At 40.8% G+C, this 27,971-nt stretch overlaps 1 protein-coding gene across 1 annotated transcript in view; it reads right to left on the bottom strand.

Annotated features, from left to right (window-relative positions):
• The window catches only part of ANO6 (anoctamin 6), a 47,011-nt gene that overhangs the window by 6,498 nt on the left and 12,542 nt on the right, over positions 1-27,971 (bottom strand). Inside the window, exons 4-17 of the mRNA XM_010574114.1 lie at positions 21,046-21,111; positions 19,151-19,429; positions 18,682-18,795; positions 16,738-16,853; positions 16,172-16,306; positions 14,762-14,867; positions 13,762-13,822; positions 10,279-10,424; positions 8,727-8,804; positions 7,015-7,240; positions 5,955-6,124; positions 5,279-5,376; positions 2,461-2,591; positions 1,451-1,656 (exon numbers count right to left, since the gene is read on the bottom strand). Of these exons, the coding sequence (XP_010572416.1) occupies positions 1,451-1,656; positions 2,461-2,591; positions 5,279-5,376; positions 5,955-6,124; positions 7,015-7,240; positions 8,727-8,804; positions 10,279-10,424; positions 13,762-13,822; positions 14,762-14,867; positions 16,172-16,306; positions 16,738-16,853; positions 18,682-18,795; positions 19,151-19,429; positions 21,046-21,111 (1,932 nt within the window). The remainder of the gene's footprint in view (positions 1-1,450; positions 1,657-2,460; positions 2,592-5,278; positions 5,377-5,954; positions 6,125-7,014; positions 7,241-8,726; positions 8,805-10,278; positions 10,425-13,761; positions 13,823-14,761; positions 14,868-16,171; positions 16,307-16,737; positions 16,854-18,681; positions 18,796-19,150; positions 19,430-21,045; positions 21,112-27,971) is intronic.

The raw sequence follows: 27,971 nt of genomic DNA, 5'->3' as shown, positions 1-27,971 counted from the left end.
TTTGAAGGGGGGGGGGGGGGGGAAGAGAGAGGAATATGCAGGGACACTCATCTGGGTGTGGGAAAAGAAGGTGCACATACCTACCCCTATATTGTTTCTGTAAAGCACAACCCCTGGGGCTGAGACCCCAGACCCGCCAAGCACCTAATGACTATAGAAGATGCCTGAGATACAGGGCTATAAGTTCATGTCCTTATTTAAATTTGAATTATTCTTTTACTTGAAATAAGTCCCCAAACTATTGAGTTAGCAACTATAGTAGAGTGCTCACCTCCATTTCCCTCCTCTTACCCAAAGTCCACCATTCTTCAAATAGGCAGAGCCTCCTACGAAAGCTTGGGCTAAGATAAACTCTTGTCTTTAGACTCAACTGCTTTCGCCAGAAACTCCTACTGAGTGAAAACAAGGTACTGTTGCTGCAAGGGCAAGGTCCTGGAGGAAGTGACTACCTTTAAATGTGTCAGAAGGGATCCCTGATCTCACCGATAACAGCAGAAAATGGTGACCCTGTTGAAAAAGGCTATTAACTATGGACAGTCTGTTGTGCTACTGTCCCTGCAGAGGAAACCAAGGGTCACTGCTCTTTTAAGAAAGGCCAGCAGTGAGAGTTTTTTGAAAGATAATACATATTAGCTACTGTTTAAGAATAAGCAATCAAATAATTCACAGTGGTAAAGTCCAATGGATTATTTTTCTTCCCACAATGCAGCCTATGTATGAGATCTTGGTAAATCAATGATATCGGAAATCTGAAAGGTCTGAACTTCACTGTTAGGAGTATATTCATCAGAAAAAAATTTCTAAATATTTTAAAGAACTTATTTTAAAATTAATTTTAAATCCAACTGAAAAACAGATTAATTTGCAAATTCTCAGAAAATTCATTCTGACTTCAAAAGGTAAGTGCTGCAATTCTGAGCACAGATTGTATTTTTAAGTACACAAGAAAGAAGCTGAATTTCTGTTTTAAGTGCAAAATTGCTTAAAGCCATATTCAAATATGAAGGCATTGACCATAAGAATTGTAACAATTAGAAACCACAATCAATTGTAACTTAGCTAAACTGCAACCTATTTTTTTTCAAAAATCATGCATTTAGCTGTAGACTGTCTACAGCTAAGAAAAGGTCTCTATTCTATGAGCTATAATTTTAGGAAAGATGGGCTATAGTCTTCACATGTAACAGATTTTTCTGAAGGCTAGCAACTCTAAATAAAATTTCTTTTCTTTAGATCTAATATTTTAGACAGTAGCCATATTCTGTTTCCAAAACATCTGGAAAGTAACTGAGAGCCTAATTCACAGCGGCTGAAGTCTTAAGGGACTGATGCTCGTAATTCATTTAGGGTCATTTAAGTGCTACATTGCCACACGTGGCATTCCCACATTTGGATGTAACACCTGCAGTGCAGGCATTTTGTCTTTTGCAACTGTTGGCACTGTACTTACATTGGTGACCACCGCCAGAATGGCTATGCCTTGCATGATGGGCTGCCAGGCACCGATGTCTTGTGCCTTCTGTGTAACCATGCGCCTGAACTGGGTCGTCAGCTTCCACGCGTCCAACCGGATTTCCAACATGTTGTTAATAAGAGCCAGAAGAGGAGCCAGGGGGAACGATGCCACAAACAGAGTGACAAAGCCAAACTGTATAACTGTCAAAGGGAGAGGTTACATACGTCGATGAGGCTTTCACTTACTGGAGATAAGCATGGATGAGCATGTATACTTTATATACTTCAGCTGTGGGAGAGAGAGACAAGAAAGAGTAGCCGAGTTCCTAGCAAATCTTTTGTATGAGAAGATAGGAGCACAACAGTACTGAAAAAACCTGCTAGGTGAAGGGGACAGGAAAATGTTACAAGCCACAACACACCAAGAGGAACTATTCTGGGTATTTAAACATCCATTTCTTTCTTACGTCTTCATCACGAAGACCCAGAAATCAAATTACTATCATCTGTCTCAGTGCTGTGCTGCAAAGCCTGGACTAACGATCATCTTATGGGTGTCCGAGTGCTGCGACAAGTACGCTGGCAATGCTGTGACAGAACGGATTGTAGCAACAAACCGGAGATCTGCCAGCTCCCAGGAGGCCAGCGGCAAGTCCTGGTGACTGCACAGCCCCAGCAGAGCAGTCCGACGCAGGGCTCTGCTGTACAACACCAGAACATGGCAGCGGTCTGCCTTCTGGGTGCATTTCTTGGAGGATGGGGCAAAGAAGCAGCAATACTCCTCCTTGTACAGTCACATGCTGCTTCCTACTTATAAATTGGATTGAGGCTTAGCTGCTTAATAAAAGCCTGCAAAACTACCTGTAATGGCTCATCAAAACTTGTCTTGGAAAACATTCATGTCTCCTCTGTATACACTTATTAAGCATTGCTTGTATGAAGATTTTCTTTAGAGCATGTTTGTATCCAGCAGTGGTAGGGAATCCAAACTAAACTGCTACTTACCCATTTCAAGATACTCATAGAACAGTCCAAGTTTTCCAATGGGCTGCAGGTGGTAGTCCTGTTCCCAGCGTGGAACAACTTTTTCTGATCTAGTAGCTGCACAGTATCTTCCGATTAGATTCTTAACCCAACTATCAGCCAGGGAGAAAAAGACCACTAACATTGGTAAAATAACCTAAAAAGTTCAGTAAATGGAAAAAATTGACATTTGTGCTGCTATAGCTTTGAACAGTGGATTAAGTTATTCTTGAATTACTGAAAATTTCCTTCAAACATGAGCATAATCTTCTGTTGCCTTATCCTGAAAGTGGTTATTTACAACCATAAATAAGAGTGTGAAGGGGCAATATATCAGAATCATACTGATTTATACTTATGTTGTACAGCTGAATGACATGTAAAATTGAAGGTAACAAAAAATCAAGTTAAATGTAAGCCTGTGGTTAGACAGATGAATTCCTTCTGATCACAAAATTCACAGAATCATAGAATGGTTGAGGTTAGGAGGCATCTCTGGAGGTCATCTGCTCCAACCCCAACTGCTCAGGCAGGGCCACCTACAGCTGGTTGTCCAGGACCATGTCCAGACAGCTTTTGAGTATCTCCAAGGATGGAGACTCCACAACCTCCCTGGGCAACCTGTGCTAGTGCTTGGTCATCCTCACAGTGAAAAAGTGTTTTCTTATGTTCAGAGGGAACCTCTGTGTTTCAGTTTGTGCCTATTGCCTCTGGTCCTGTCACTGGGCACGTCTGAGATTAGCCTGTCTCCCTCTTCTTTACTCTTGCCCTTCAGGTATTTGTACACACTGATGAGAACCCCCCTGAGCCTTCTCTTCTGGAGGCTGGCCAGTCCCAGCTCTCTCAGTCTCTCCTCATATGTGAGGTGCTCCAGTCCCTTCATCATCCTTCTGGCCCTTTGCTGGACCTTTCTTCAGTAGGTCCACGTCTCTCTTGCCCAGAACTGGACACAGTACTCTAGGTGTGGCCTCCCCAGTGCTGAGTAGTGGGGAAGGATGACCTCCCTTGACCTGCTGGCATCAGTCCTTCTAATGCAGCTGAGGATGCCATTAGCATTCCTTGCAATGAGGGCATTTTGCTGGCTTATGTTCAACTTGGTGTCCACCAGGACCCCCAGTCCCTTTTCTGTCAAGCTGCTTTCCAGCTGGGTGGCCCCCAGGTGCAGGACTTTGCAATTCCTCTTGTTGAATTTCATGAGGTTCTTGTCAGTCCATTTCTCCAGCCTGTCAAGGTCCCTCTGGGTGGTAGCACAACCCTCTGACTTATCAGTTTGGTGTCATCAACAAACTTACTGAGGGAGCACTCAGTCCCCTCATCCAGATCATTAATGAAGATGTTAAACAGGACAAGACCCAGTAGTGATCCCTGAGGAACACCACTTGTCACTGGTCTCCACCTGGACATAGAGCTGTTGACCACAACTCTTTGAGTGTGACCAAGTCAACCATAACTTCCCCATGGTGAATCCATGCTGACTACTTCTGATGACTTTCTTGTCCTTTGTGTGCCTGGAAACAGTTTCCAGGATTAGCTGCTCCTTCACCTTCACAGGGGTTGAGGTGAGGCTGATCTCATCTGAAAGGCTTGCAGGAGAATTTAAGAAAACTGATGAATTGGCAGTAGCCATTTTCAGCAGTCAAAGAACCATATTCAAAAAAAGGAAGGTGGGGGCAAATGTCTATCAACAGAGAAAAAAACAAAATGATTCTTTTTATACTTGCAGAGATGCAGAATGAGGGAGCAGTTAAGAACTAGATCCAGAAGTGATACTCAGCACTTCAACACCTAAATGTTACTTGTCACCCTGGGAAGTGAATTCAAAATTCTGGTCAGATGAATGTAGTTCCTGTACACAGAAGGAGGAGTTAGTCGTTTATGGCTGGAGCTGACATCTGCAGGTCTAGGGACCCTTCCTCAGCTAAAAGAAGATGTTGAAGAGAAGGATGGGTGTACAGGTCCATCCTGCAACCAGCAGCATATACAGAGCATTGGGGAGGCACCGTATCTCAGCAGAGCACCCTAGCCTCAACCCTACACAGTATTTATGACATGCTTTGAAGTGAGTGCAGCAAAGGAGCACAATTCATGGGCTTGGAAGAACCACAGCCAGAGGGAATACAATGCCATGGGCTGGTGATTATGGCATTCAGGAGGGCATGAGTAAACTGGGAGTTCCCTACTCCAAGCAACATAACAGCCACTGATCAGCATAAAATAAAGAACAAGTCCTGGGAGAAGGAACAGAGTCCTGGATAGTAGTATCTTAACCTAAATTAAATGTAGGGCATTCGTGATTAGCACTTTGCTTATTGTTTACATTAAAACATGACCTTCCAGAGATCTGCCCCACTGAAAGAGAACCTATAGGCACTATGAATGTCAAATATGACTGTAAAACTAAATGAGTTAAATTAGTAACTTATGCATGACTTTAAAAAGCCCAATGTATAACAACTAATCAATCCACTCAATATTAAGCAACAGTTTTTAGTTTAATAGTTTCAGAGCCTCTATAGCCTCAGTTTTAAGTATCCAACCCGAAACACATTGAGTCTGATTTGCAGAGGAAGGAAGCATTTCTGATTACAACTAAAATCAAACAGAACGACAGAGACAGGAGCTCAGAGCTACCAGACCGAAAATATCCAAACTGTCTAAAAAGGCCCCAAAAAACTAGTCTGATGCTTTTGAGAATGCAATACACACCTATCAAATTTAGTGACCAAATGCATGAACACATCAAGCAAAAGCAGTATCTTTCAAATATGAAAAAGCAGATCACTTAATAGCTTCAACTTACGGAAGAAGCACTTCTTGAATGTTGTTCCAGATCGCTTTACCTCCTACTATGATGGCAAGCTGAGTTGTGAGTTCGAGGAGACATCCACCTGGATCACACTGAAGGTTACGAGAGACAGGAAAAATTTTTGAAGTTGGGTAACTTTTCAGGCACGGATGAAGCATTTAAAATAATGCATTCCTGGTTTATTATGAGAACATTTCTTAAAGCAATACAAGAAGACTATTTAGGCAAACCTTTCCAGTAAGGTATGCAAAAGCCAATTCCAGGCCATGTATGGTCACATATGATAGGTTGACAGGACACTAGTGAAAGAGTGAAATACCAGGTGAAGTCATGCAGGTCTGTACTGTGCTGTCACGAGGAGAGGGTCACCCAGCAGAATAGGAATGCTTCTGCTGATGTTCTCCCCTTCCTATGTGCCAATTCACAGATTGCTGGACCATGGGAAAACAAGCTTGTCTGGGTACACGTAATACACTTCTAAGCGCAACTGGTCTCGCGGCATATTCTTTTATGCTAGGGGTTACTAAGGAGGCAATTGGCTTGGCAGGCAGTCACTTTTTGAACCCTCCTGTTAAATATGTACAACTATGTTATACACTCCTAACTGTAGCAAAATACCTGGACTAATGGCTCCTGCTGTTTAAAAACAAACATTATGATACACTCTTACCTCTTCATTGCGATACTTTCCTAGCCAATAAACTGGATTTCCAGGGTGACCTACAAATCTACCCTTAAAGAAGGCTATGTAGAAGCATGAAGAATAGTAGTTGACAAACTGGAACAAGAACATCTTTGTGGTCAGACTGTTTTCATAATCAGTCTGTGTCCTTGGAAGCTCTGCAATTGAAAAAAAAAAAAACAAATTAAAAAAGAAAAGCCAACCTACAAGTAACATACAAGCTGCTTTAGAGCCTCAGCTGGAAAAGTATGTGTATGCCTTGTATTCCTTAATATGACTGAGCATTATAAATTAGATTGTACATAATTCCCATGTATACTGTAACCATTATGCTAATTCTAAAACTATATGGGTCGTAAAAAGGAAAGAACTTGTCCCCTGACAATAAAGAGAAAGAACAAGCAAAAATTCTGATAACTCAGGGAAAAAAAAAGCACCCAAATCCAGCACACTCAGGAAAGATGCAAATGCAACACTTTGAACTGATGAAACAGTATTAAGTGAAACTATATTAAAACACCGCACTACTTCACACATCTAAAGTAAAATAGCTACTTTAATGTTGATGGCCTGGATATAAAGAATAATAATATTTGTGACTGTTTATCTATTTAATAACATGGGAATGGTATCTAGCTTTGGAACAGTGACCTTATTTCATTTATTTACAAGAAAATAGCTATTTTCCCCATAAACAAAAGCTAATGTAATTGAATGCATTATGCGTTACAGATCTGTTTTCATAAAGCTTGGTTATTATAGTAATTTTCTTTGCTTTGTCTGTTTCACAAGCACAAAACTGTAAACAATTGATCTTTCATGCTGTCTATACAAGGAGTTTTCAGGCAAAGAGCTGAATATCATATTCCTTTGATATTGAGAAAATCCGTATTTGAAAATTTCTAGATGGTATTGTATGACTTGGTGGGAAAATTCTGAAATATGTGGTACAGGTGTTCATTTATTGGAGTTCTTATTATACATGTACATGGTATTTTTTCTTCCTATTTTACCCCAAGTTTCTATCTGAGGTACAGCAGTGGCATACCGAAGTCGGTAATCAGGATTGCCATTTTTTCATAGACAACGTTGAGAACCATAATGACTATAAAGCTGATGAGTGAAGCAGTTACTGAAGTGGCTGTCTGCGGAGTCAGGTACTTGAGGATCGTCTCCGTTCCACTAATGTGCTGTGACAACATTGCAGAAAACACCAGGAAAACCGAGAGCCTGTAGACAATGATTCCAATAACTGAAGCAATAATCAAAAGAATCTGCCAAGGAAGCGCAAGAAAGATGTTAATGTTGAACCATTTGCTTTAGGAAGAAGTGAGTTTGTAACACTTTTTACAATAGGCAAAAGGAAACCAATTGTGTGCCTGTCATTCCATCGCAAGAGGATGATCAAATAAGATAGAAGGCAATAAATACAGAATCCATAAAAAAAGCCTTTTTTTCATGCAGCATAGTCAATCTGCAGGAAAGAAAAGAGATGGTCTGTTTTATGACTAATAACAAGGTTTGTACCGATGCGAGCAAAGATAATGAGATGCGTAATCAAATCTTACGCCTTGAGGCATGTGATAGAAGATATCTCCCTCTTTTGACATTGGGCAATTAGTAGGATGGCAAATGTACTAGCAAGTCTACATTGATTATGGAAGGGGTTGTACCTTCTCTTTTGTGTGATAATGTTACAAACTACAGACCCCTGAAAGGAACAGACAAATTTTAAGCCAAGTCATGTAATCTGCAGGAGTCGTAATAATGATCCATGCACCCCATCTTGCTTGCCACCTTCCCTCTTTCTGCTTCTCCTCCTGCTTTTATTTCTTGCTAGTTCTCTAGCTATTACTCAGATTGAGGTCCACAGAGCTGTGAATCTTTTTTCCACTATCTCCGCAAACTGCCATGAATCCACCTACCTCCCCCTTACCCTGCGCATAAAAAGAGTGCAGGAACACAAATGACAAACCCAGACCAAATCTCTTCCCTTCAACCTGAAGTCCTGCCTATTTAAATCCAACAGCAAGCCAGTATTCTTTCCTTTGTGTTTCAGAAGTGTTAATGCTGAGGCTCCCCTGGGCTGCCAGCCACCACTCTATCTCTCTCCTGTCTCCTAGGATGAGGTCTTTTCCAGCTGCTGTTTGGGCTACAGCATGCTAAACCACCGAGCTTTTCAAGCTGACCTCTCTGGGCATGCTCACCATGTTAGATATTGTTTCATGGGTGACTGGACTGCTTTCAAGTTTTAGTTGTAATTAAAGCAGCAGCTCTGGAAGATTAGAGAACATCCAGCTTTGGTCTGTTACATGAAATGAAAAACCTGAAAGAGGCCCAGGACTGTGAGACACGACATTGAAACAAATGGCTGGAACAGGTAGGATAGAAACTGGCAGGGAGGAGAGCATAAAAACCAAAGGCTTTCCCCCTCCCCCCCCCCCCCGCCCCCAAAAGCAAAGCAAGACATTTATCTTCAAATAATGAGGGAAGAGGACCACATTCACAGGCATAACTCACAAGCTACAACTGCAGAATATTATGACGTATTTTCTGTCGACTGTAAGCTAACGAGTATTTGGTGACTACAGCTACCTTCTCCATGTGGGTCCATACCTTACAGGCTTGGATTATGCATCAGATGGAAATCCAACTGAACCTGTTCCTTTGTTACCTTTTGTTCAGTTCAGGAGGATCTTTTTTTAGACACTTACTAGAGAATTGAATTCATGAGGTAAAAGAATAAGAGGAGAACTTTACCCAGAAGAAGACTGCACTTGTACAGAAAGTCATCCTTATGCACTTCCCACAGGCAGTGTATGGTACATGTTCTTCTTGCTGTAAAAGATTTAGAAGCAGATCAAGGATGCACCCAAGCTTTTCTTCATATTTTTTGGGTGCTGCAATTAAACCCTTTATGATATTGAGGGCAGAAAAACGGAAAGAATTCTCTGGTTTTGTTTCCTTTTCTGCTTTGTTGTCCTGGAAACTCACATTTATTCATGATGTCAAAAGCCTTGCCTTTACATGTGTCTTTTTTTGTTGCCCATTCTAAGATAAAAATGACTTCCATAGACGCTGAGTGTCCTCAGCTCTCACTGACTTCAGCTGTGACACGGTGCATAGTCCTCTTTAATGGACGCATCCTTCTCTGCTGACCATGGCATCCAAGGTCATTATCTTTGAAACCTCCTTGGCTAAAATTAGCAGGCACTAAGATTTTGGTCCCCGATCTCTGTATTTCCCAGTTTACCCCATGGGAACAATGGGATGGCTTTCCCAAGGAAAAATGCGTACCTCAGTATGGTGGTGTGAAAATTCACCGAGTCTTTATAGGATCTCTTGAGGATCAAGATCATTATGTTTTAGCATATTCTTCACTCTTTGAACTGTCTGAAAAGAACTTTCTAGCTATGCCTTTATACATTAAAGGAGGCATAGGTTTATAAGCTTTTAAACAGAACCAGGTTTTTTGTAGTACAAGATATAAAAAGAAGATCTATATAGGATAGTTTCAACCATGGCAGTTAATTTTGAAACTTTACAAGTGCCCTCTAATAAACATTAGTATAATGTGGATGGAATGTGAAAGCAATGCAAATGATCAGATAAACGCCAGAGTAATATATTGACAGAGAATAATAAAAAGTGAAGCTGAACTGGAGTGAGCTACTGAAGCTAAAGCTACTCAAAATGTATAATAAATAGAGATCTAAACTAAGATCCTCATAAATATGAATCCTATTTCATTGAAATGAGGATTATCCTTGTCCCTGTGAGTTTGCTGTTATTAATCGTAATTGCATCCACATGGACTTAGCAACAATACCTATTTATACATGTTTCAAACAGAAACATCTTTGGTTAAAAAAACAGTCTTGGCATGATGCATAATGTAATGACTTTCCCTCTATTTCACCCTTTTTTCCTGGTGCATTCTTAGGCAAAGATAGCAAATGCTCTGTGATCTTGGCCTCTGGCAGCAACACTGAATCATTTCTTGGGGGATTTAATAAAGTAGACTTAGTCTCCTAAGCTGGGGATGATGCCTACTTCTGTTTATTTATGACACAGGAACCTCAGCAGTGCAACCTCCTCAAACAGGCAACTACTTTAAGGTGCCTACAGTTAGGTATAAATTCCCTGCCATGCATCTGTACTTTATAAGTTCACTATTTCCAGGCCAGCTTATCAACTCTCCTTGAAGCACTGCTGATTTATACAGCTCTAGTCCAGATTCACCACATTCATAGTGTCCTCTCACAACATGTCTATTGCAGTAGCCATCACCAGTTATCAAAATATTCCTTACCTGTGTGATTTCATTCATTACTACATGAGTGCATCGAGCTTCGTATTCTGGGCGAACTTGTTCTTCTTGCTCTAAGTACTCAACCGTGTCCCATTCATACTCCAGTTCAGCCTGCCGCCGCTTCCAAAACTCCAAAAACAAAGTAACTATCCAGAAGATAAAGAGAGTGAGCAATACCATGTGAGCGTTGGACACTGCTTGACCCCTGGCCTATAACATGTGGCTCAGTTTTCCATACAGCTTTCCACAGACATGGAACAAAACCCTTATTGGCTAATGCAATAGTGAAAATAACTGGATCTACTCCTTTATGCAATTATTGCTTTGGATATATAGATAATAAGAGAATAAGAGAATATATTTAATAAGAGAAACCTGAGGTAAACGGTGTTGTAAGCATATGCTGAAGGATGCATATACATTTATTTGCTTTCTGCCACTTCGGATTTCATATTATAGACTGCTTTTGAAAAAGTTTATCATGGGGTGCATAAGAAATCAAGTTGGTTGGATAGGTGAAGACAAAATGCTGGAGAGTGCAGGACTCCTAGAAAAGAAAAACTCAGCATGCCAAAAATTGCCACAGGGAGAAGCTCACGTTCATTCGGTCTGCAATTTTTGTGTGGACAAATTATCAGTTTGCAGACTACGAGAACCAATGATGATTCAGGTAAAGCTGCTTAAACACAGCTGCCTTTCCTCCTCACTAGCAGGAATCTGAAGGGGCTGCAGCTCTTTTTGCATGGCATGGAGCTTAGAAACTCTCTGGGCTGGGCAGCCATTTCCCTGGACTGTGTGTGCTCCTACAACTGGAAGCGCCGGGGCACCAAGTACACAGATGCCTACGTGGTACTGGCTAGACATGAACCCAGCCAAACTCATTACCTTGTCCCAAGACATGAAGCAGGCAGATCTGGCGGCAGAGGCAACGACAGACCCAGCTGAGAAGGCTCAGGACAACGGGTGTCAGTGCCACGCTCCCTGGTACACCCAGATACCTTTTTACTGACGACAGTGCATCCTCAGACTGAGTGGTGTGGATCTGCAGCACTGCCTCCAGGAGGAGTTAGTATCCCATCCCTGCACTCCTCATTACTCCCATTGTCTGGGAGTAATTAACCCTGAAAGTGTTTTTTTTTTATTAGTTTGGCCCCTTATCCTGAATGATGAAACACCAATGGCATGTGGTTACAAGTCCAAACACTAAAGGTTATTTCCAAAATCAGGTGTGGTCAATGAACCCCAAACTGAAGCATTTAAAAACGAGAAAACTCCATGGGCTGGGCTGTGAGACGTCCTTGGCATCTGCACACGGGCAAAACCCTAGGAAACCCTCCTCCCCTGATTATTCAGGGGCCTCTTTCACCAGGACTTCTCTGCTACTTCATGCTTAGAAGCACAAAGGCCATTCCAAGCAGTGGGCTAGAGGATCGCATCTGCCTTCTCCTGCAGAGCAAGATTAGTCGTCCATAAAGCTGAAACTGCTGCCCAGCCCAAATCACAGGAAGCTACAGGCTGTACTGATTTGCTCCAGCTGCAAATCCAGAAGTGCAGGACTTCCCTCTGCGATAGCCTCTGTGCTAACAGTGAAAGAAGGGCACATAACATGGGGACAGCTCTCTCAGCCCCAATGCAAAGAAAACTTCTGCTAGCTAAAATAAGCCAGCAGCCAAGTTGTGTCTTTCAGAGCAGGGAAGGAGCGGCTACTGGATTTGACATTTGCCTTTTGTTTTGAACCAGCATTTTTTTTAACAGTGGAAGCAAACGACGTTTCAGCATCAGGAGATCCGAGTGCTAATTACCCCTCACACTGGTAATTTGTGGTGTCCCCTTTTGCGTGTCCCTCAACACTGCCATTCAGTATGGCTTGGGCATTCTGCCTCTGAAGCTGTGTCACCAAGGGCTGAAAAGTTGGAGAACATTTGTTTGTTTAACTGATCTTGTTCAGGGAGGGGATCCACTGGTGGCAGCAAGTGAAGTGGAAGCTGCCTCTTGTTCATGACCTTTGCCAATCTAATCATACCATCATGGGAGAAGTGGCAGAAGTGTTGGTCCAGAGCATTAATGTATAGAGGACTAATTCCTGAGGCCAAATTCCCTGCTGTTTTATAGTCCTTTAAGACCTTTGAAGGGAATAGACTAAAAAAAGCAATTATTAAAAGTGTATTGATGATAATGATGCAATAATATATCTAAAAATCTGATATGATTTTAATTGTTTTTGACCAGGAGGTCTAAAAAAGTATTAGAGCAAGATGAAAATTACAGCTGGAATTGCACCAGGACCATGGGTCGTTTGGATTCAGTACAATTTTGACTGAATTTCTGTAATACAGTTCACCTCTTTATATAGTGGACTTATGACAAGAATACTAATAGACCTTGCAGCCATCACTATAACCATGCAGCTTAACTTTGTAATTATTACTCTTGGAACCATTCTTCAAAACAGGAAACACAATTTTAATTAAAAAGCAAATTGCAAATAAATTCACTATTCAGATGACAGGAGAAGATTACATTAGTATCAAACTTCTAATTTTCTTTTATTTAGAGAATATCCTACTGGTATTTTGATTTTAGCATATATTTTGAAAGAAATCTTCTTTTTGAAATGATATGTTTCATCTTATATTTCTTTAAAGCAGTATCTATTTTGAAGCACTTTAGGTCATCATTGGAAAATAAAAATACAATGTGTTTTACAAAGAAAGCAAAATATGTATTCTTGTCAGCCTACATATGAATTCAAAACGTTACATGAGTTATTTTCTCTATAGTGTCCTGTATACAGAACTAATGTTGAGCTTATTTTGGTAATTTCTGGATAAGACAGTGCAATAAAAGCCAGTTAACAAAGTTCATAATATGAACAAATGAAACCATTTCTGGGAAAATAGACCTTGCCTAATGCCTTGAATACAGCACCAAGTGGTTTCACCCATGGGAAACATCCTGGTTTCAGATACATTTTCTCTGCTAAAAGATAAATCTAGTGCTTGTAACTACTACACTTTTTACAATCAGTTTCTTAAAAAAAGACAGGAGGAAAAAATTCCTGGGAAACATGATAAATGACTATTTTTCAATTGCCTTGCACAGTCACACAGCTGTTAATAGGCACAGGCAGCTCCAAAACGCTTTGGAAAAAAACCAGCTCCTCTGCCAGATATACTTAAGCATGTGGCTGGCTCCTGCTGGATGAACATGAGGCAGCTCTAATCACTTCTCTCGGACTTTTCTCCAAATCAAATGAAACAAAACAGACACTGAAAAACAACTTTAAGTTCTACAATTTTCTGTTTTCTTATGCTGCTAAAAAAGAGTTCCTGTGAATGTACGTATCTTCTATGGAACTACCTACTAGTGAATTCCTGAGTGCTAGAAAATGAAGTTGTTGCAAATTTATCCATGTTTTCTTGGCTGATGCTGGAGGCTTGGCCAAAATTAGATGACAAACCACAGTTGTTGAAATTGACTTACCCCATATGCCCATAAATACTGCAAACACCAGTGTTCCAAAGCTATCAAATATACAGAGTTTCTGGAAAAATGGAAAAGAAAAAAAGGCTTAAAATATAATCGACCATTTTTTTTCTTCTACACTGACCCAGAACAGAAGCTGCTTACTGAACATGTTGATTCGTAGCTTTTATGTAGTTTAATAAACAATCTTTATTGATAGGGTTTCCTCAGTTTCTGTCAACATACACCATCCTCCAGTAAATTAAGGAAATTAAATGCAAAGCCCAGAATTAAAAATATAAACAACATTAATTAATTTTTTAAATTTTTAATAAAAAATAAATAACACCACAAATTATCAATGTGAGGGAGAATTAGCACTCAGTTCTCCTGATTTTGAAACATCATTTGTATAATTAAATATTTTTTAATTAAAATAAAATAAAACCAAATCAGTCTGGCTGTATCACATCTAACAGGACATGGCTGTGTCACAGCTTCTGTCACGGCCCACATCAGCCTCTCCATGTACCCGTCTCCTGCTTGACAACACAGGTTAAATTCAAGGCATGGATCCAGATAACTTCTTTGGGGAGGGATGGGGCAGAATTTAGAAATGTCAAAACATGCTTTAAACATTTCCTTAGCAAAATCGATTCAGAGCTACTGATTTAATAATTGAATGTGGGTTTTCTTTCCCCCGCCCCCAAAGGAAAACGTACCCTCAAATGAAACCAAAGTGTTTAATTTTTGATTAAAAACCCCCTTTAGTCCCATATCACATATTTGGGGATTATGTGAAATAAAAAACCCACATTTTTTTCATCTTAGATCAAAGTGGAGTGATTATTGTTTTTACTTTTCAAAGTTCAGTCACTGTATCAAAAGACACAACTATTTGCACAGTTCTAGCAATTCTGCAGGACATTAGTGGAGGAACAACATTGTTTTATATGCAGTACTAGAGAAACTGCAACTAAAGTTCAATAGCATGTCTATAAGCTGTAAAAGTAGTTACCTTGGATGATTCACAGGTGATGGTGAGGTTCCAGTAGGTACACGCTTTATCACACTGAGGGCACATTATGATATTACCTCCTATGTTGGGATCACATACTTCTTGGCTAAAAACAAAACTAGTCAGTCACTCACCAACACTAAATTCTTTAGTCCTTTTTTGCACATAATCTCAGGGAATTGAGAAATAATTTACCAGTGATCTCTCAAGAATCCCCCCTCCCCACCCCAGCAACACATCCCCATTTCCATTCTTAGTCCTCATCTCAAAAATGGTTGACATGGGAGGAGAATAATTTCCAGCCATTGTACGTGGTGGCAATTCTCAGAACTGCTCACATTAAAAATAAAACAATTCTTCAAAGATCTCACATTATTTAATAGGAAATCCACACTTCCATGCTCACAGGTGCTATCATAGCAAGAGTGAGGGGAGAAGGAAGAGCGTACCAGAGCAAGGGAGACCTGCAGAACTGAAATGGCTACCTAGTCCCTGTGGTCTTCTAAAGAGGATCAGACTGGAAAACATGCAGAGTTGGGCTGCTAGGGTAATTCAAGGCATGGCAGGTCTACCTCCTAAGAGATGGCAAAAAAGTTGCCATCTAACTAGTACGCACCAACCTAGTGTGGTGGAGGCTGAAACGTGATGTAATTGCTTTCTACAAATACATCAGCAGGGTAAACACCAAGGAGGGAGATGAACTATTTAACTAAGTGATAATACTGGCATAAGGCTAAATGGGTATAAATTGCCACAGGAGCAGAGCTCCGGAACAGCCCTTCAGCACATTTTATAAAGATGAACACCCTGCCTGAAGGGGGTACACAGTGTGATGGCCCGTAGACGATTTGGCACAGTGACCCAGGCGGTTTTCCCTGGGTCGTGCCATGGTTGAATTTTGGCATGATCTGGTGAGGGAATCTGTGTCACGGCTGTGCCTCTCCTCCCAACGTATCCTGGGCAGCTGAAGCCCTCTGTGCTGTTGTTCTTCCCGTTTTCTTCTCTCAAAAGAGAGGGAAGAAATTTTGGGGGTTTTATTGAGGTCTTTGGGTATCTCCTTTAAGCATTACCGCAGTGAAAAAGATGTGTTATGGCAATTTGTTTTGACTTCGAACTGTCACTCTTTTCTTCGTGTTGCTGCCCTAGGTGTGGTGAACCTAGTGCAAAATATAAAGAAAATGCTGAAAAAACAAACTCTCAGATGTGTCCCACTGTAATGGTCCATGGACATCCATTATTCCTCTATCCCACATTTTATGTGTTTACCTTCAAATCCATAGCTGTTGTTGTTCTCCGGCTCTTTCATTTTGCCTCTTTTATTATGCAGTGCCTTGCAAACCCCGTACAGTTCCCCACTGCAGGGGACTGATCAAAATTGCACGTGATATTAAAATAGGCCTGATCAGGTACCTCCATGTGCAGTTGTCCTTTGTCAGGCATCCATACAGAAAACAGCCAACTCCCACAACTGCAGCCACGATCAGCATATTAGTGTAAAACCCCAGCCAAGCAAAGTAGATTCCAATTTTTTCTCCATAGTATTTCCTGTGGAGGTAAAGGTTTTTTTCTGAAATGCTACTAAATTCACATTTCTGTTTCAAATGGCTCTTCATTTCAGACATTTTGTGCCAATTCATATGGTCATATTCCTCCAGTTTGAACTTTGTGATTGCAGAAGTATTACAGCTGGGTATTTCTATCACCACTTTTATGCTTTTATAAGAGGATAGGAAGGGGAAAAAAAAAGGAAAAAGAGAGAAAGATCATACCTTGCAAAGAAAAATTTTAAGTGATTGCCTTTTCATAAATTGGTTTATCATGAAACTGTGCTCAAAGTATGCTTACATGCGTGAACTGGTGCGGATGTATGTACCTGCCCTCAGTACTGAGCTGTGCCGCTCTGATGTCCCCAAAACCAGACCTGCTATGTAAATTCCTAGTTGCCTCTGCATTAGCCCAGCCTCGGTCACACTAACCTGATGAAGTCCAGGGGCTGCAGTTTGAAAATGTTTTTAGGATGAGCCCATTCTCTGTAGAGAAGATATCGTTCACTTGGGCAGTCAGGATCGGTTGACAGGTGCCTAAAACTAGACTGCAAAACAGAAAGAGCGTGGGAAGAAGATACCGTTAATCTAAGCAGCACGGATCTCATCTCTGCAGACTCCGTGCCATGAACCCAGAGTCTGGAATAGCCTTTTTGCCCAGTCTCACTGCAAGCCAGAAAAGGAGCAGGAAGGCAGCTCTGGGAGTGCACCAGGATTCAGGATAAAGGTTGTCAGAAAGGCACCTAATGCTAAAGCAAACGCTTTACATATGTGAGCTGAAAATAACAGAGACTCATAATGAACTTAAATCTAAGCACATGTCAGCGTCTTGGCACTTATGCATAGAAAATAGGAAAGGATCCATTCTAATTAGAGCACAGGACTGAATTAAAATTGATTTTAAGTAGCTCTAACATGCTAACATGCTTTGCTTCAAAATAATATTGTACTAGAATGAAGGCTGGAAAGTCTGACGCATAAATCCAGGGCTTCCAGTCTCTGTTTTAAATTTAAAAGAGAGTTCACATGGAGATAATCCTTGTATTTTTTACTAGGTTATTTGAAAACCTATTTCAATAAAGCCTATTTTATTTGAGGGAATTTTCCATTCTATATCTGTGATACAGGAAGACAAGTGACATTTGTAGAAATCTATAGGCTACTTTTGATTTTCACAGTAGCTGTGATATATAATTTTAATTGTGTAAAAAGACAGTCATTAATTACTAGGCATACCGACTCCAAATTCCCCATGCCATGATAGAAATAGCCTGCAAGGCAGGTTTTAAATCTTTAAAAGGAAACCTTAAAAATGGATAGTCACAATGTTATTAATTCTACCCTGCAAAGCTTTGGGTCACTTACAAAAAACATGATTTGTCTTGATTCTGCCTTAAAGATTTCCTTGAAATCCTTGGAAGCCTCCTGAATATGTTAAGCAGAGTCCAAACAGCTGAAGCAGTTACCATTCCTGACCTCCCATGTTCTCAGTATCTCCTCAACAGAACACACCTCAGACACAGAACGGTGGCTCTGATGGGGAGGAGGTGTGGGGGTGTGGGTATATAATATATAATGCAGTCTTTGCTTCCTTTATCCCATTTGCAGCCTCACATGGAGTTTTGTCCTTAGTCAAATATTCTGAAATCTGATTTTTTTTCCTCCTTCATTTTCTTTTTCTGTGCTATTGCTAGCCTTTGTACACAAAACAGTTTTCAGATAACTTGCTTTTTTAAATGATCTACTTTAAAAAGCTTCAGAAGTGTAGGTACAAAAGCTTGCATCTTATTGCAAGATGAAATTCAACCTAGTTAAACTTTTCTCCAGACGATTCTGACACTACCTCTGAGGTGTTGGACTGGCCAGACAGAGCCTTCCTGCAGAAACGTGAGTGTCCCTGCACATATGTCACCATGTTTGGGAACTGTGGGAATGTTTCCCACTGTGTGAGACATTCACGCATCCTAAGATGAGATTTGTATTCTACATCTTTATTAACAATGTTGATATTTTACAGGAATTTTAATAATGAAAAAAGAGACAATGTTAAAATTGATTTAGAACCGATGATACAGTGCATCATGGGAATGATCACTCAGGCCAGGCACTTTACTGAACTACATCTCCCAGAGAATATAAGGTTAACACCTCCTAAATGAAATATATTGTTTTTCAGTTACGGAGCTACATTTTTAACCAATAGTGCTTTGGAAGAAAACCTGTTTAGCCAAACTGTGTCCTATTCTAATATGTGGATATAACAACCAGTCAAGGAGTGAGGCAATCAATAGTGCTTGTATCTTTTGATATAAACCCCATAGAAACAGTGCAGACCTCTGTTTCAAAATACATTTTAGTTACAAGCACTGGACTTACATCATGAAGGGGAAATGCCGCTTTGTAGATTCCTGTGTCCAGTAATTTGTTAATGCCAAACTTTTTCACGTTGTTTTTAGTTGCATATTCCACACGGGACAGGATAAAATGAACCTGAAATTTAGAAAATATTTGTGTCTCTTGCAACCTGGAAGTAATCATACACAGCTATGCCTGTTTCAGCATCTACTTGAGTCAGGAAAGGGTAGGCGGTGCAGACAAAATTAATTGCACTGGATATATGAACCATTCAAATCCCTCCTTTAAATTCAGGTGGAACATAAATGGGACAAATGTAAGGTATGTTTTCCTTCTGGATTGCCCAGACTGCTTCATAAATAACACAGGACTATTGCATCCCAAATATTTCTAATTTTTCAGGATGCTTTCGTGAAGGTAATTGCACTGATTTGATTACAGGAATCGTTTCTTTTTAAGATTAAATGCTAGAAATACTCCACAGACTTACAATTCGGCTTCTAGTTGCAGGATTGAAAAATGTGTCTTTGTCTTGAATATAGAAGTTAGACAAATGTTCCTTTTGAAAAGGGGCAGTGAAAAACTCTTGCTCGGGTTTGATGATATTTTCATCCACTCTGAAGAGTCTACTAAACCAGTTGAAAGCTGAGTCTCGCGTTTTCAGGTCATTGGGTTGCAGAGGCAATTTGATGTGCATAACCTCGGCGTACATGCACAGCACTTCCCAAGGTGCATGCACTTTCACAAAAATAAGTTTTTCATCCAAAACCTAAAGTGAAAGAATATTGAAAATACGTGTGTAAGGAAATGAAAGCAAAGATTTTTCATAACCGTTCTTAAACTATCCAGAATTTTCTTTTTTTTTACATCTCATAGATGATCTATTCAAAGATGCATTCATTGTCCATCTTAGCAAATACATCATTAGCTTCTGTAAAAGCACTGACGTGAGGTGGACACACTCGAGCATATAAAGGCATATAAAAGTATATTAAAAAAGACAGCTAAATGTTCCCTTAATGCTTAATGTTTACAACTCTGCAAAGTATTTCACAAAGCAATTTAAGTTTAACAACACTTCTCCCACACGGGTTAATTAGGAGTGTTTGTACGTGTAGCCTGGCAGGGCAGCTGTGGCTTTGGAGCTGCCAATAACTCCCCAGCAGCTCAAGTTCAACCCCAGGGTGACGTGACTTGATGAAAGCAGGCTAGGCACCCACGGGTGCTCCTGGGCAGCGTGAATTCCCAGCTTCACAGGGAGAACGGGGAGAGGGAAATCAGCCAAGACTGCTGGGAAAGACAGCTCGGGGCACATTTGCTCCCAGTTGCACGCCAAAACCAGCACCAGTAGGCAGCAGGAACCCTGACAGCTACTCTTGTCTCCAGTCTACGCATGGCCTGTAGACCTTCTATTGATGCCCTGCGTTAGTGAGCTGCAGCCTCGTGAAATTACATGATGAAGCTCGTTGGCTCAGGAACATCGCTCAGGTATCTGATCTAGCCTGGGGAAATTTCCAGTTTCAAAATTTTTTTCAGTCCTGATCGTGGCAGAACTATTGAAAACTGCAAGAGGGCCACGACAGACTTCCAGCAAACGGTTTACTTTCTTGCGAATGTGAAGAGCCAGACCGCATCCTCGGATGTGCAGCAGGAGCCCTCGCGGCAGAAATCAAATAAATACCCTGATGCCTTGGATTCTGAGTCTGATTTGGGAGGAAGAGGCAAAGCGACCTTTTCTGGAGCTCACTAAAGACTACCAAACGACAACCAATTTAGACTGGAGGTGACTCTCCTGGACAGGAGGACGTGGATGGAGCGCTGCAGCCCTACAGGGCAGGAAGGGAAGGGGGCTCTGAGGAACCCCAACCCTCCCTGCAAGAGGCAGCGGCTCCGGCAGCTGGTGTGCATCATCACAGCGCTCTTGAACTGCCTGCAGGCGACATCACAGCCCAAAATATACAAAGCATGAGAGTTACAACCGCTTGCACGGTGTGCCAGGCCTTGCGGGGAGTAGGGTCACTGCTCTTCTGGCAGGGGTGTTCCACCCCAGACACCCACTGGCTTCCCACACGTCCTACAGAGTCAAAGTGGGGGGAGAACCTCTCCTCTGAGTATAGCCAGTAATTTTTATCTTCCAAGCGCTGAGCAAACACAACCTGTGTAATCTCCCAGATTCCCAACTTTTATTTTGCAGAGGAAGGAACAGACACAAAGTTTAAAAGATTTCGCATCAGATCACAGAGACACTACTGACAGAAAAATGGTGGGCCTTTTTCTCCTGAGAGGAGAGAAATGTTACAGTAAATTCATATACCCGGTTTCCTTATTCCCATAGGGGCAGCTTTGCTCTCAGACACAGCCGTTCACACAGAGAAGAGCACTCACCGATCTCGTTGCTTCAAGTTGCAAGCCGTTGTTTATCAGGTTTGATTCATACACTTGTCTCTTCCTCTGTTAAAAGGTATTGAACACGGTAAAATATCTGTTCCAAATTTCATAAATATGTATTCATAGAAGAATGGAATTGCTTCCCAAAACAAAGAATTGTTGGGTTGTTATCTCTAGACCCTACTTGACAGCTACTGTGGTCATAGGTACAGCCTTATCTACTAATGCTGATCAGGTTTTTTTGTCTGATATGCAATACTGCCCTCAAATGCAATTGTGGAGAATTCACCCTTTCAGTTTCTGGTATATTACAGAGGTAAAAATGTGCCCCAAATTTTGAATTTTGAGAGCAGCTACCCCTGAAACTTGTCATCTTCACCTTTAGTCATTAATTGGACTACTGACTGCAGCCTCCCTCCCCCCATTGATCTGCCCTTTAGAAAGTCTTCATCTCAAGGGCTTTCCATCACACTTTCCTTCCAGCAACCCGTAACTTTATTCTTCTTTCACAGTAACTGTATGAGTTCACACAGTGGTTCAAACTGTAGTAGCCCTCTACGTTTTAGTCCATGGATAAGCATCCCCAAAGGAAGAAGCCGAGAGCTGTAGCACTTGTAGAGTCAGTGGTGCTGTTCTAGGAACATTCAACGTCCCCAGAAGGACAGGACAAGTTTTCCTCAGTAAAGATGAAATTCAGGGATCACTTTAGTTTCACTTCACAGTTACCAGCACTTGGCAGGTAGTAAGTTACAAAAAATCTGAAATGTCTTTGCAATCTTAAATTTGCTTCTCTGCACACATGACCACCCCCCAAAAACCACAGAGACAGGCAGCCCCTCTCCCCTCCAAATACAAAATACATCTCTATAAGGGATTTATAAGAAATTTTGAAACTTCATGTGAAGTAATCCAACTGAAAAGCTATGTGAATCAACCAGATAGTTCCCAATGAGCTATTTCTTTATGTAAAAGTGAAGGGTAGCCAGCTTTCCCTGGCCTACAGACTGCATGTCAGAATATCAGCATGGGTACAGGTGAGGGCTTCTGTGAGCAGTTTGCCAGAAGGAGGTGACATTAACGCACTGGGGACTGATGGCTTTATTCCTGAACCAGGCTAGCTAGGCATGCAGCAAGGTTCTGAGTCACTTAGTGATACTGCTTTCTTACTCCCTGATTGCTTTCATGCTGCTGGGCAAGTTTTTAGCTGTTTATGTGCCCTGTGCTTAAAGGATTCTGCACCTAGCACTACAGAAACTTAAAAGAAGAATGGTCCAATGGTTTCTGTCACCTGGTTCTCTATAGCCAGACCAACTGCCTTAATATCTGTGCTTAAGACCCAGGCCTGTTGCTACTGTGAAGGACCAGATTCAATGAACGACCCTTTAGATAAAGTCTTAGGAACTTTGATAGGTACATGGAAACTGGTCTTCAGGACTAGACCCAAGACCCACTCACTCCAGGGGGCAAAACCCAGATGCTTCAGCAAAAAGGGCAAAAATCTTCAGGAGTTCCACAGAACAGGCCAGTTGTATGTCCACATAAGTTTCATCCAGTTCTTTAATGTTTAAAGACTGTTGTAAGTCCCCAAAGCAGAAAAAATTATTTTTCCAAAACTCTAGCAAGTCTTGCAATTAATAATTATAAAAGTGAGTAATAATATAAACAGCCTACCCCATTTATACTTCATTAGTTCTGAGCTGCAGCACCTGCATGTGGCAATGGTCACCATGGACTAATGTCGTATTTTGTTAGAAGGTATTTCTTTGATCTGTTTTGGATCTTCTGCCTTTTTATTCCAGTGAATATTACCTTCTTCTCAGGTTAGGGACAGGAAGAGCCAAATTTTTCAAACAGTTTTCTTCTTTCATGACTACTTACCACATTTCTCCTTATTCTTCTCTTTTCTCAAGATAAAACCACAATCCCAAACTTTGATAGCACTCTTCATAGAGGTATCTCTCCATGTCCCATTAATCCACTTGTTTATTGGCGACAGCATAATGCTCTTTATATTTTTTCATTGTTTATATAACATTGTGTATATATATATATATATATGTAGTATGCATATTTATAACATATTGTATATATGTAATCCTTTCTATTATCTAGAATTTTGATGGTAGCTGAACCTTGAAGAGGACACTTAATATAGCCGTTTCCTGTGACATCTAAGTCTCTTCCTTGTACTAACAGCGCTAACTTAGAATTCCAAATCTGAATGAGTTTTTTCCTTGCAGTAACATACTTCCTTGCATTTTTCAACATTTCATAGGTAATAGTGCTCTCCATTCTCCTTCAAAGCTAAAGGTTCACAGTCATCTTGGCTTCTGAGTAAACTACATAATGATTTCCTCTATAATTTGTGTTATATCATAACTCAACCCCTTACCAGATCATTAATATACATAGTACACAACACAGGAGTTGTTTGTTACTCCACTATTAACTCTTTTGCCATTTCATCCTACCACTTTGCTTCTTCCATATTCACATGGTTCTTTGTAAGGTGAATAATACTGAGTCATGAAAATATTTCAACCTGAGTTCTACTTTGTTTCAGCAAATAAAAAAGGCAGAGGGCTAAATACCTGTTTCATTTCTTCCTAAATAGCACAAAGATGGATGCAGGGCAATTCTCATTTGTAGAAGTCTAATTTTTATTTTTTTATTTTTTTTTAAATCTTACCATTCAGATTGCTTTAATAATTTATTATGCCAAGGAGTTCCCCAAATTAATTTTGCCCTCAAAATCTTAGAGGAATGTTGACAATATTAAGGTTTCTAATAATGCATTAATGCAAGTAGTGAGAAACGAAGCCCCTGGGAGGCTTTGCTAATTAGGGGCTTTGCTATTTTATATAAATGATTGAATTATGCACATGATGATCTATGGAGGAGCTAGACTTTTACCCAGAGGAGTCTATAGTGGTTTTGCCTTGGCTGGGGAATACAGCATAAAGATATGATAGCTTATTAGGCTGGAAGGTGGAGACTGTCCAAAGTTTATTTTAGTATCCGGCATTTTGTTCAGCTACCTGCAAGGCTAAGTTGTAATAATAATGTAATCATGGCAATGCTGCTGATCTAAACCTGACATAGATTTTGATGATTGAATGGCTAGCCAACAGACTAAGACACTACGGAATGTATAATCATATACAATCTTAAGAAAGTGAAAGCATAGTGTAAGTAAATGCCAGGTACTACAGGCTTGTAGAGGGTTAGGTCTTGGGAGCTACTTTTTCACCATAATCCTTTCAATGTCTGGTGACTGTCTTGCCAAGCTGAGGAGACTAACAAGATTGTGGGTCTGGAAATTGGTAGCAGACCACTAGCAGTTTTTTTTCTCTGTGTTTCGTAAACGGTAGGGAGCACTTGCTTTGATTACAGTGATAGAAGGATGCCAACTCCTATCTTTGTTAGTTTCTTTTGCACAAAGAGAAAAGTTCTCCACAACAATATCTGTGTGGCTTCAGGGGAAAAGTCCTAACAAGGAAGGAGTCCTTGAATAGCCACCTCTGCCTTACCTGACAGGCAACAGATAAATCACAGTCAGTAAGAGAAAGAGCATGGGGCCCAAAGCCTCCCCCATGGCAATCAGCTAAAGGGGGTGGAGAGGAGAGGATCACTGTATCAATATTAGCTGCCAACTCTCACAGTTTCTTTGATGGTGTTTGGAAGCTTTCCTGAAAGTCCCAGCTGTCAGCATCAGGAAATTAATTGATTGAGAAGCTCTGCTTCTGTAAGCTTCTTTCCCTTATGTTTGAAGATAATCACAAAAATGTGAAGCAGAATATGCTATAAAGGCTGACACAAAAAAAGTAAACCCAAAGAACTCCAAATACATATTTTCTGAGATACCCTCTGATTTTAAGGCAGACTCGTGATTTTCTGAAACCTGATTCATGACCACACAGAACTGGCAATACTGCAGTCTAGCCCTGCTCTCAACAGTGGCTTCTAGTCACCCTGTTTGGGAAGACCCACTTCTGGTCCTATGAATGTATGCAGTAACTTCAGAGCAACTCCCTCCTTCCATTTGTCTTCCCATCCTTCTGGCATCCTTCCTTCCACCCATTAAGCAAAGAAGTAAAGATTTGGGGTGGGGTTGCCTCAGGAACAGAGGTTTTATTTCAGCGAGTTCCTGCTTCAAAACCAATCCATCCAGCAGAGACCAGGGCCGGTGTGGTTGCCCTCCTCCCAGTGTCAAAGGTCCCTTTCGTCCTCGTTATCAGACTTACTGGGTAGGTCGGCTGAGCACACCACGGGCACGTAGAGCCTGCCGTCCTCTACTGCCTCAAATCACTGCAGAAAATGGCACCCAGGTACCCTTCTTTCTGTAAACCCAAGTATTGTTCTCTCACCGTAGTTATGACACATGCTAAACAGTGAGAGAAGTACAATTAAGTTTTTGAAAGGTTATCCAAGCTTTTTTTTGTGTTGGTTATCTAAACTAATTAAGTCTAGAGGCAGGAACTGTTCATTGTTTGCTTATGAAGACAAACTTCTCTAGCCCTGCTGGAGTTCTCCGTCAGACCGTACTTAAAAAAAATAAAAGATGCGTGACATGCTTGTAATATTCTCTGTGAATTATAGTTTTCATTTAATTTGGAAAAAAAATCTGTAAAGCACAGATTACTTCATGGCTGGAAATGAAGGTTTTGCCCACATTCCTACTTAAATTACTGACAGTTTTTCTGTTTGTTTCTGTCGGAGGGAAGCAGATGGACTAGAATGACATTCTGCATCGATTTATTTTGAATTCACCTTTCTGGTGCTAACCCTTTAACTTTCAACAGTGAGCTCCTTGAGGACCTCAATGGATAAAACTGGCATTTTGGAGCATTCCTGGAAAGACTGGTGATACTTAATTTCTATTCTGATGGTAACCTATCCTGACAAATAAGGTACATAAATTGTAGGTTTAAAAAACATGCTTTGGGCAGGAATTTCAATTGCTTGCAAGGTACAGCTTCTGGAATCTGCTCCTGATAGTTTGATTTTTGCTAGTGCTTGCAAAATTAATTGTATACCGACTTAAAAACATTTGGAGTTCGAATTGAGTTGCATATATGAATCTTATCTGCTGACTTTTGGATCTGTAAATTATGTTAGAAACTTCCATGAGGATGTCATTTCATTAGTTTGACTTTGCCTCCTTTAAACCAGATTTCAGAAACACATGAAAATGAGGGAAGCACAGCACCACTGCACATCTCTAAGAGCTTCAGAATCCCGTATTTTTGTTCATTCTATCCAAATCAACCCCATGCTTTTAGTTAAGTTATTTCCTTCTGTCCTCTGAGATGTTTTCCCAAGAATACTGCTAATGAATATAAATTTAATGCTGGGCCATTTTCTCAGTTACTCATGTAATTCTTTTGAAAAAGGACAGAAAGCCATTCAAATCAAATATAATGATAGTCCCAGGACCCGATTCTTCTCTTGTTGCAGAATAATAGGTAGATCTGTGCCCTGTTTCTCTGAATCCAGTAAACTGGATACCTAGGTCTGATTTTCAAATCCTTCTGACAAAATTCAGTAAGTGTTTGGGGACTCCTCCACTCTCATTATCATACAAAGCCACTCAGTGCAGCACCCAAAACTTTTCACTTCAGATATGCAGACCTATAGATGTCCACTGACAATTTAAATTCTGTCCCAACTTCCACGTCATGCAATCAGATGGGGTGCAGTGTGCATCAGACAGAATTTGTCTCAGTGACTACGCTCCTGGTCCCTACAATTCACAGACCTGTAATGTTGCACATGGCCAGTGGAGACCTTGCTGCTGACCTCAGTGAGGTGAGGAGAGAACAGACTTCACTGGATCTGCTATCCTTTAATAAGCTGGAGTTTCCAAATTCTGTGAACAATAAAGCTCTGGATAATAGCTCTATAAAACTGTCAGGGGAGTCAAAGAAAGAATAGCAGGAGCAAGGAACCTATTCAGGCTTAAAGCACCTTGAATTACACAAGATACTGCTTATAAAATTTGGCATTTTCAGTTCATCATTGATCAGAGACAGACAGTGATGTCTGTAGTATTTAAAGCTGATAGTAAATGGCAATACTCCTCATTTTGGTTGTATTTCATCACAAGGGTAGAAGTTGTTTGCCCCAGAAAAAAATACAACCAAATAAACAAGAGTGTCAGTAGGACAAGTTATCAAGTAGGTTTTATGCCAACACTGATAAGACTTGCATGTATCTTGGGCAACATCATCCCCACACCATTCTGGGAACTGTGGTAGGCCAAAATGTTAATTCTCTCCCTGGAATTCCAAGGATGCAAAACTGTACCATAAATGTCACCTTCCATTCCATGTCAGACATAAGGTATATGTGTTTTGTTCCTTAGTTTCAAATATTCTATTCACATTTTTTTCTTTATTACTTCTCAGTTTCTCTCCTTTCATTCCTAGTATGAGTGTAAGGTAGGTCCCAAGGCAGCGTCCTGCATCCCGCTCGGGAGGAGGTACAGGAAGAAAAATATTATCAGTGCTGCCAATGTCTGTGCAGCCTTTGCTTAGGGAATGAAGATTTGCAGCACATACAGCTTCTTCCACTTGCATGGCAAGTGATCTCAAGTGAGACAAAGGACCTCTCTGTCTTTGAGATGACTAACGCGTTTGTGTGCTTGGAGCTGACCTGCACCCATCCCATCCTAAAAAGTTAGAAAGCTTACATCTATTCACATTTTAAAAGACTGTTCCTCCAACAATAGATTTAGAAATGCATTTCTAAACTGCCGACACCTGTCTGTGAGGCTCTAGAGAGAGGGAGCCAGTACTTCTGAGTTGTATCACAGGAGTTTGGTTATGACCAGGAGACTCATTTCAGCTTATGTGACAGACTCATTGAAAAAAATCCTCTCCTCGCTCCCTCTTCTCCTTCCTCCACTTTTCAGTGCCCTCTGG

Source organism: Haliaeetus leucocephalus, unplaced genomic scaffold, assembly GCF_000737465.1.
Source record: "Haliaeetus leucocephalus isolate CR32 unplaced genomic scaffold, Haliaeetus_leucocephalus-4.0 Scaffold406, whole genome shotgun sequence".
In the NCBI taxonomy this organism is placed as follows: Eukaryota; Metazoa; Chordata; class Aves; order Accipitriformes; family Accipitridae; genus Haliaeetus; species Haliaeetus leucocephalus.
Note: the sequence above shows the minus strand (reverse complement) of the source record. Positions and strands in the feature narration are given on the sequence as shown.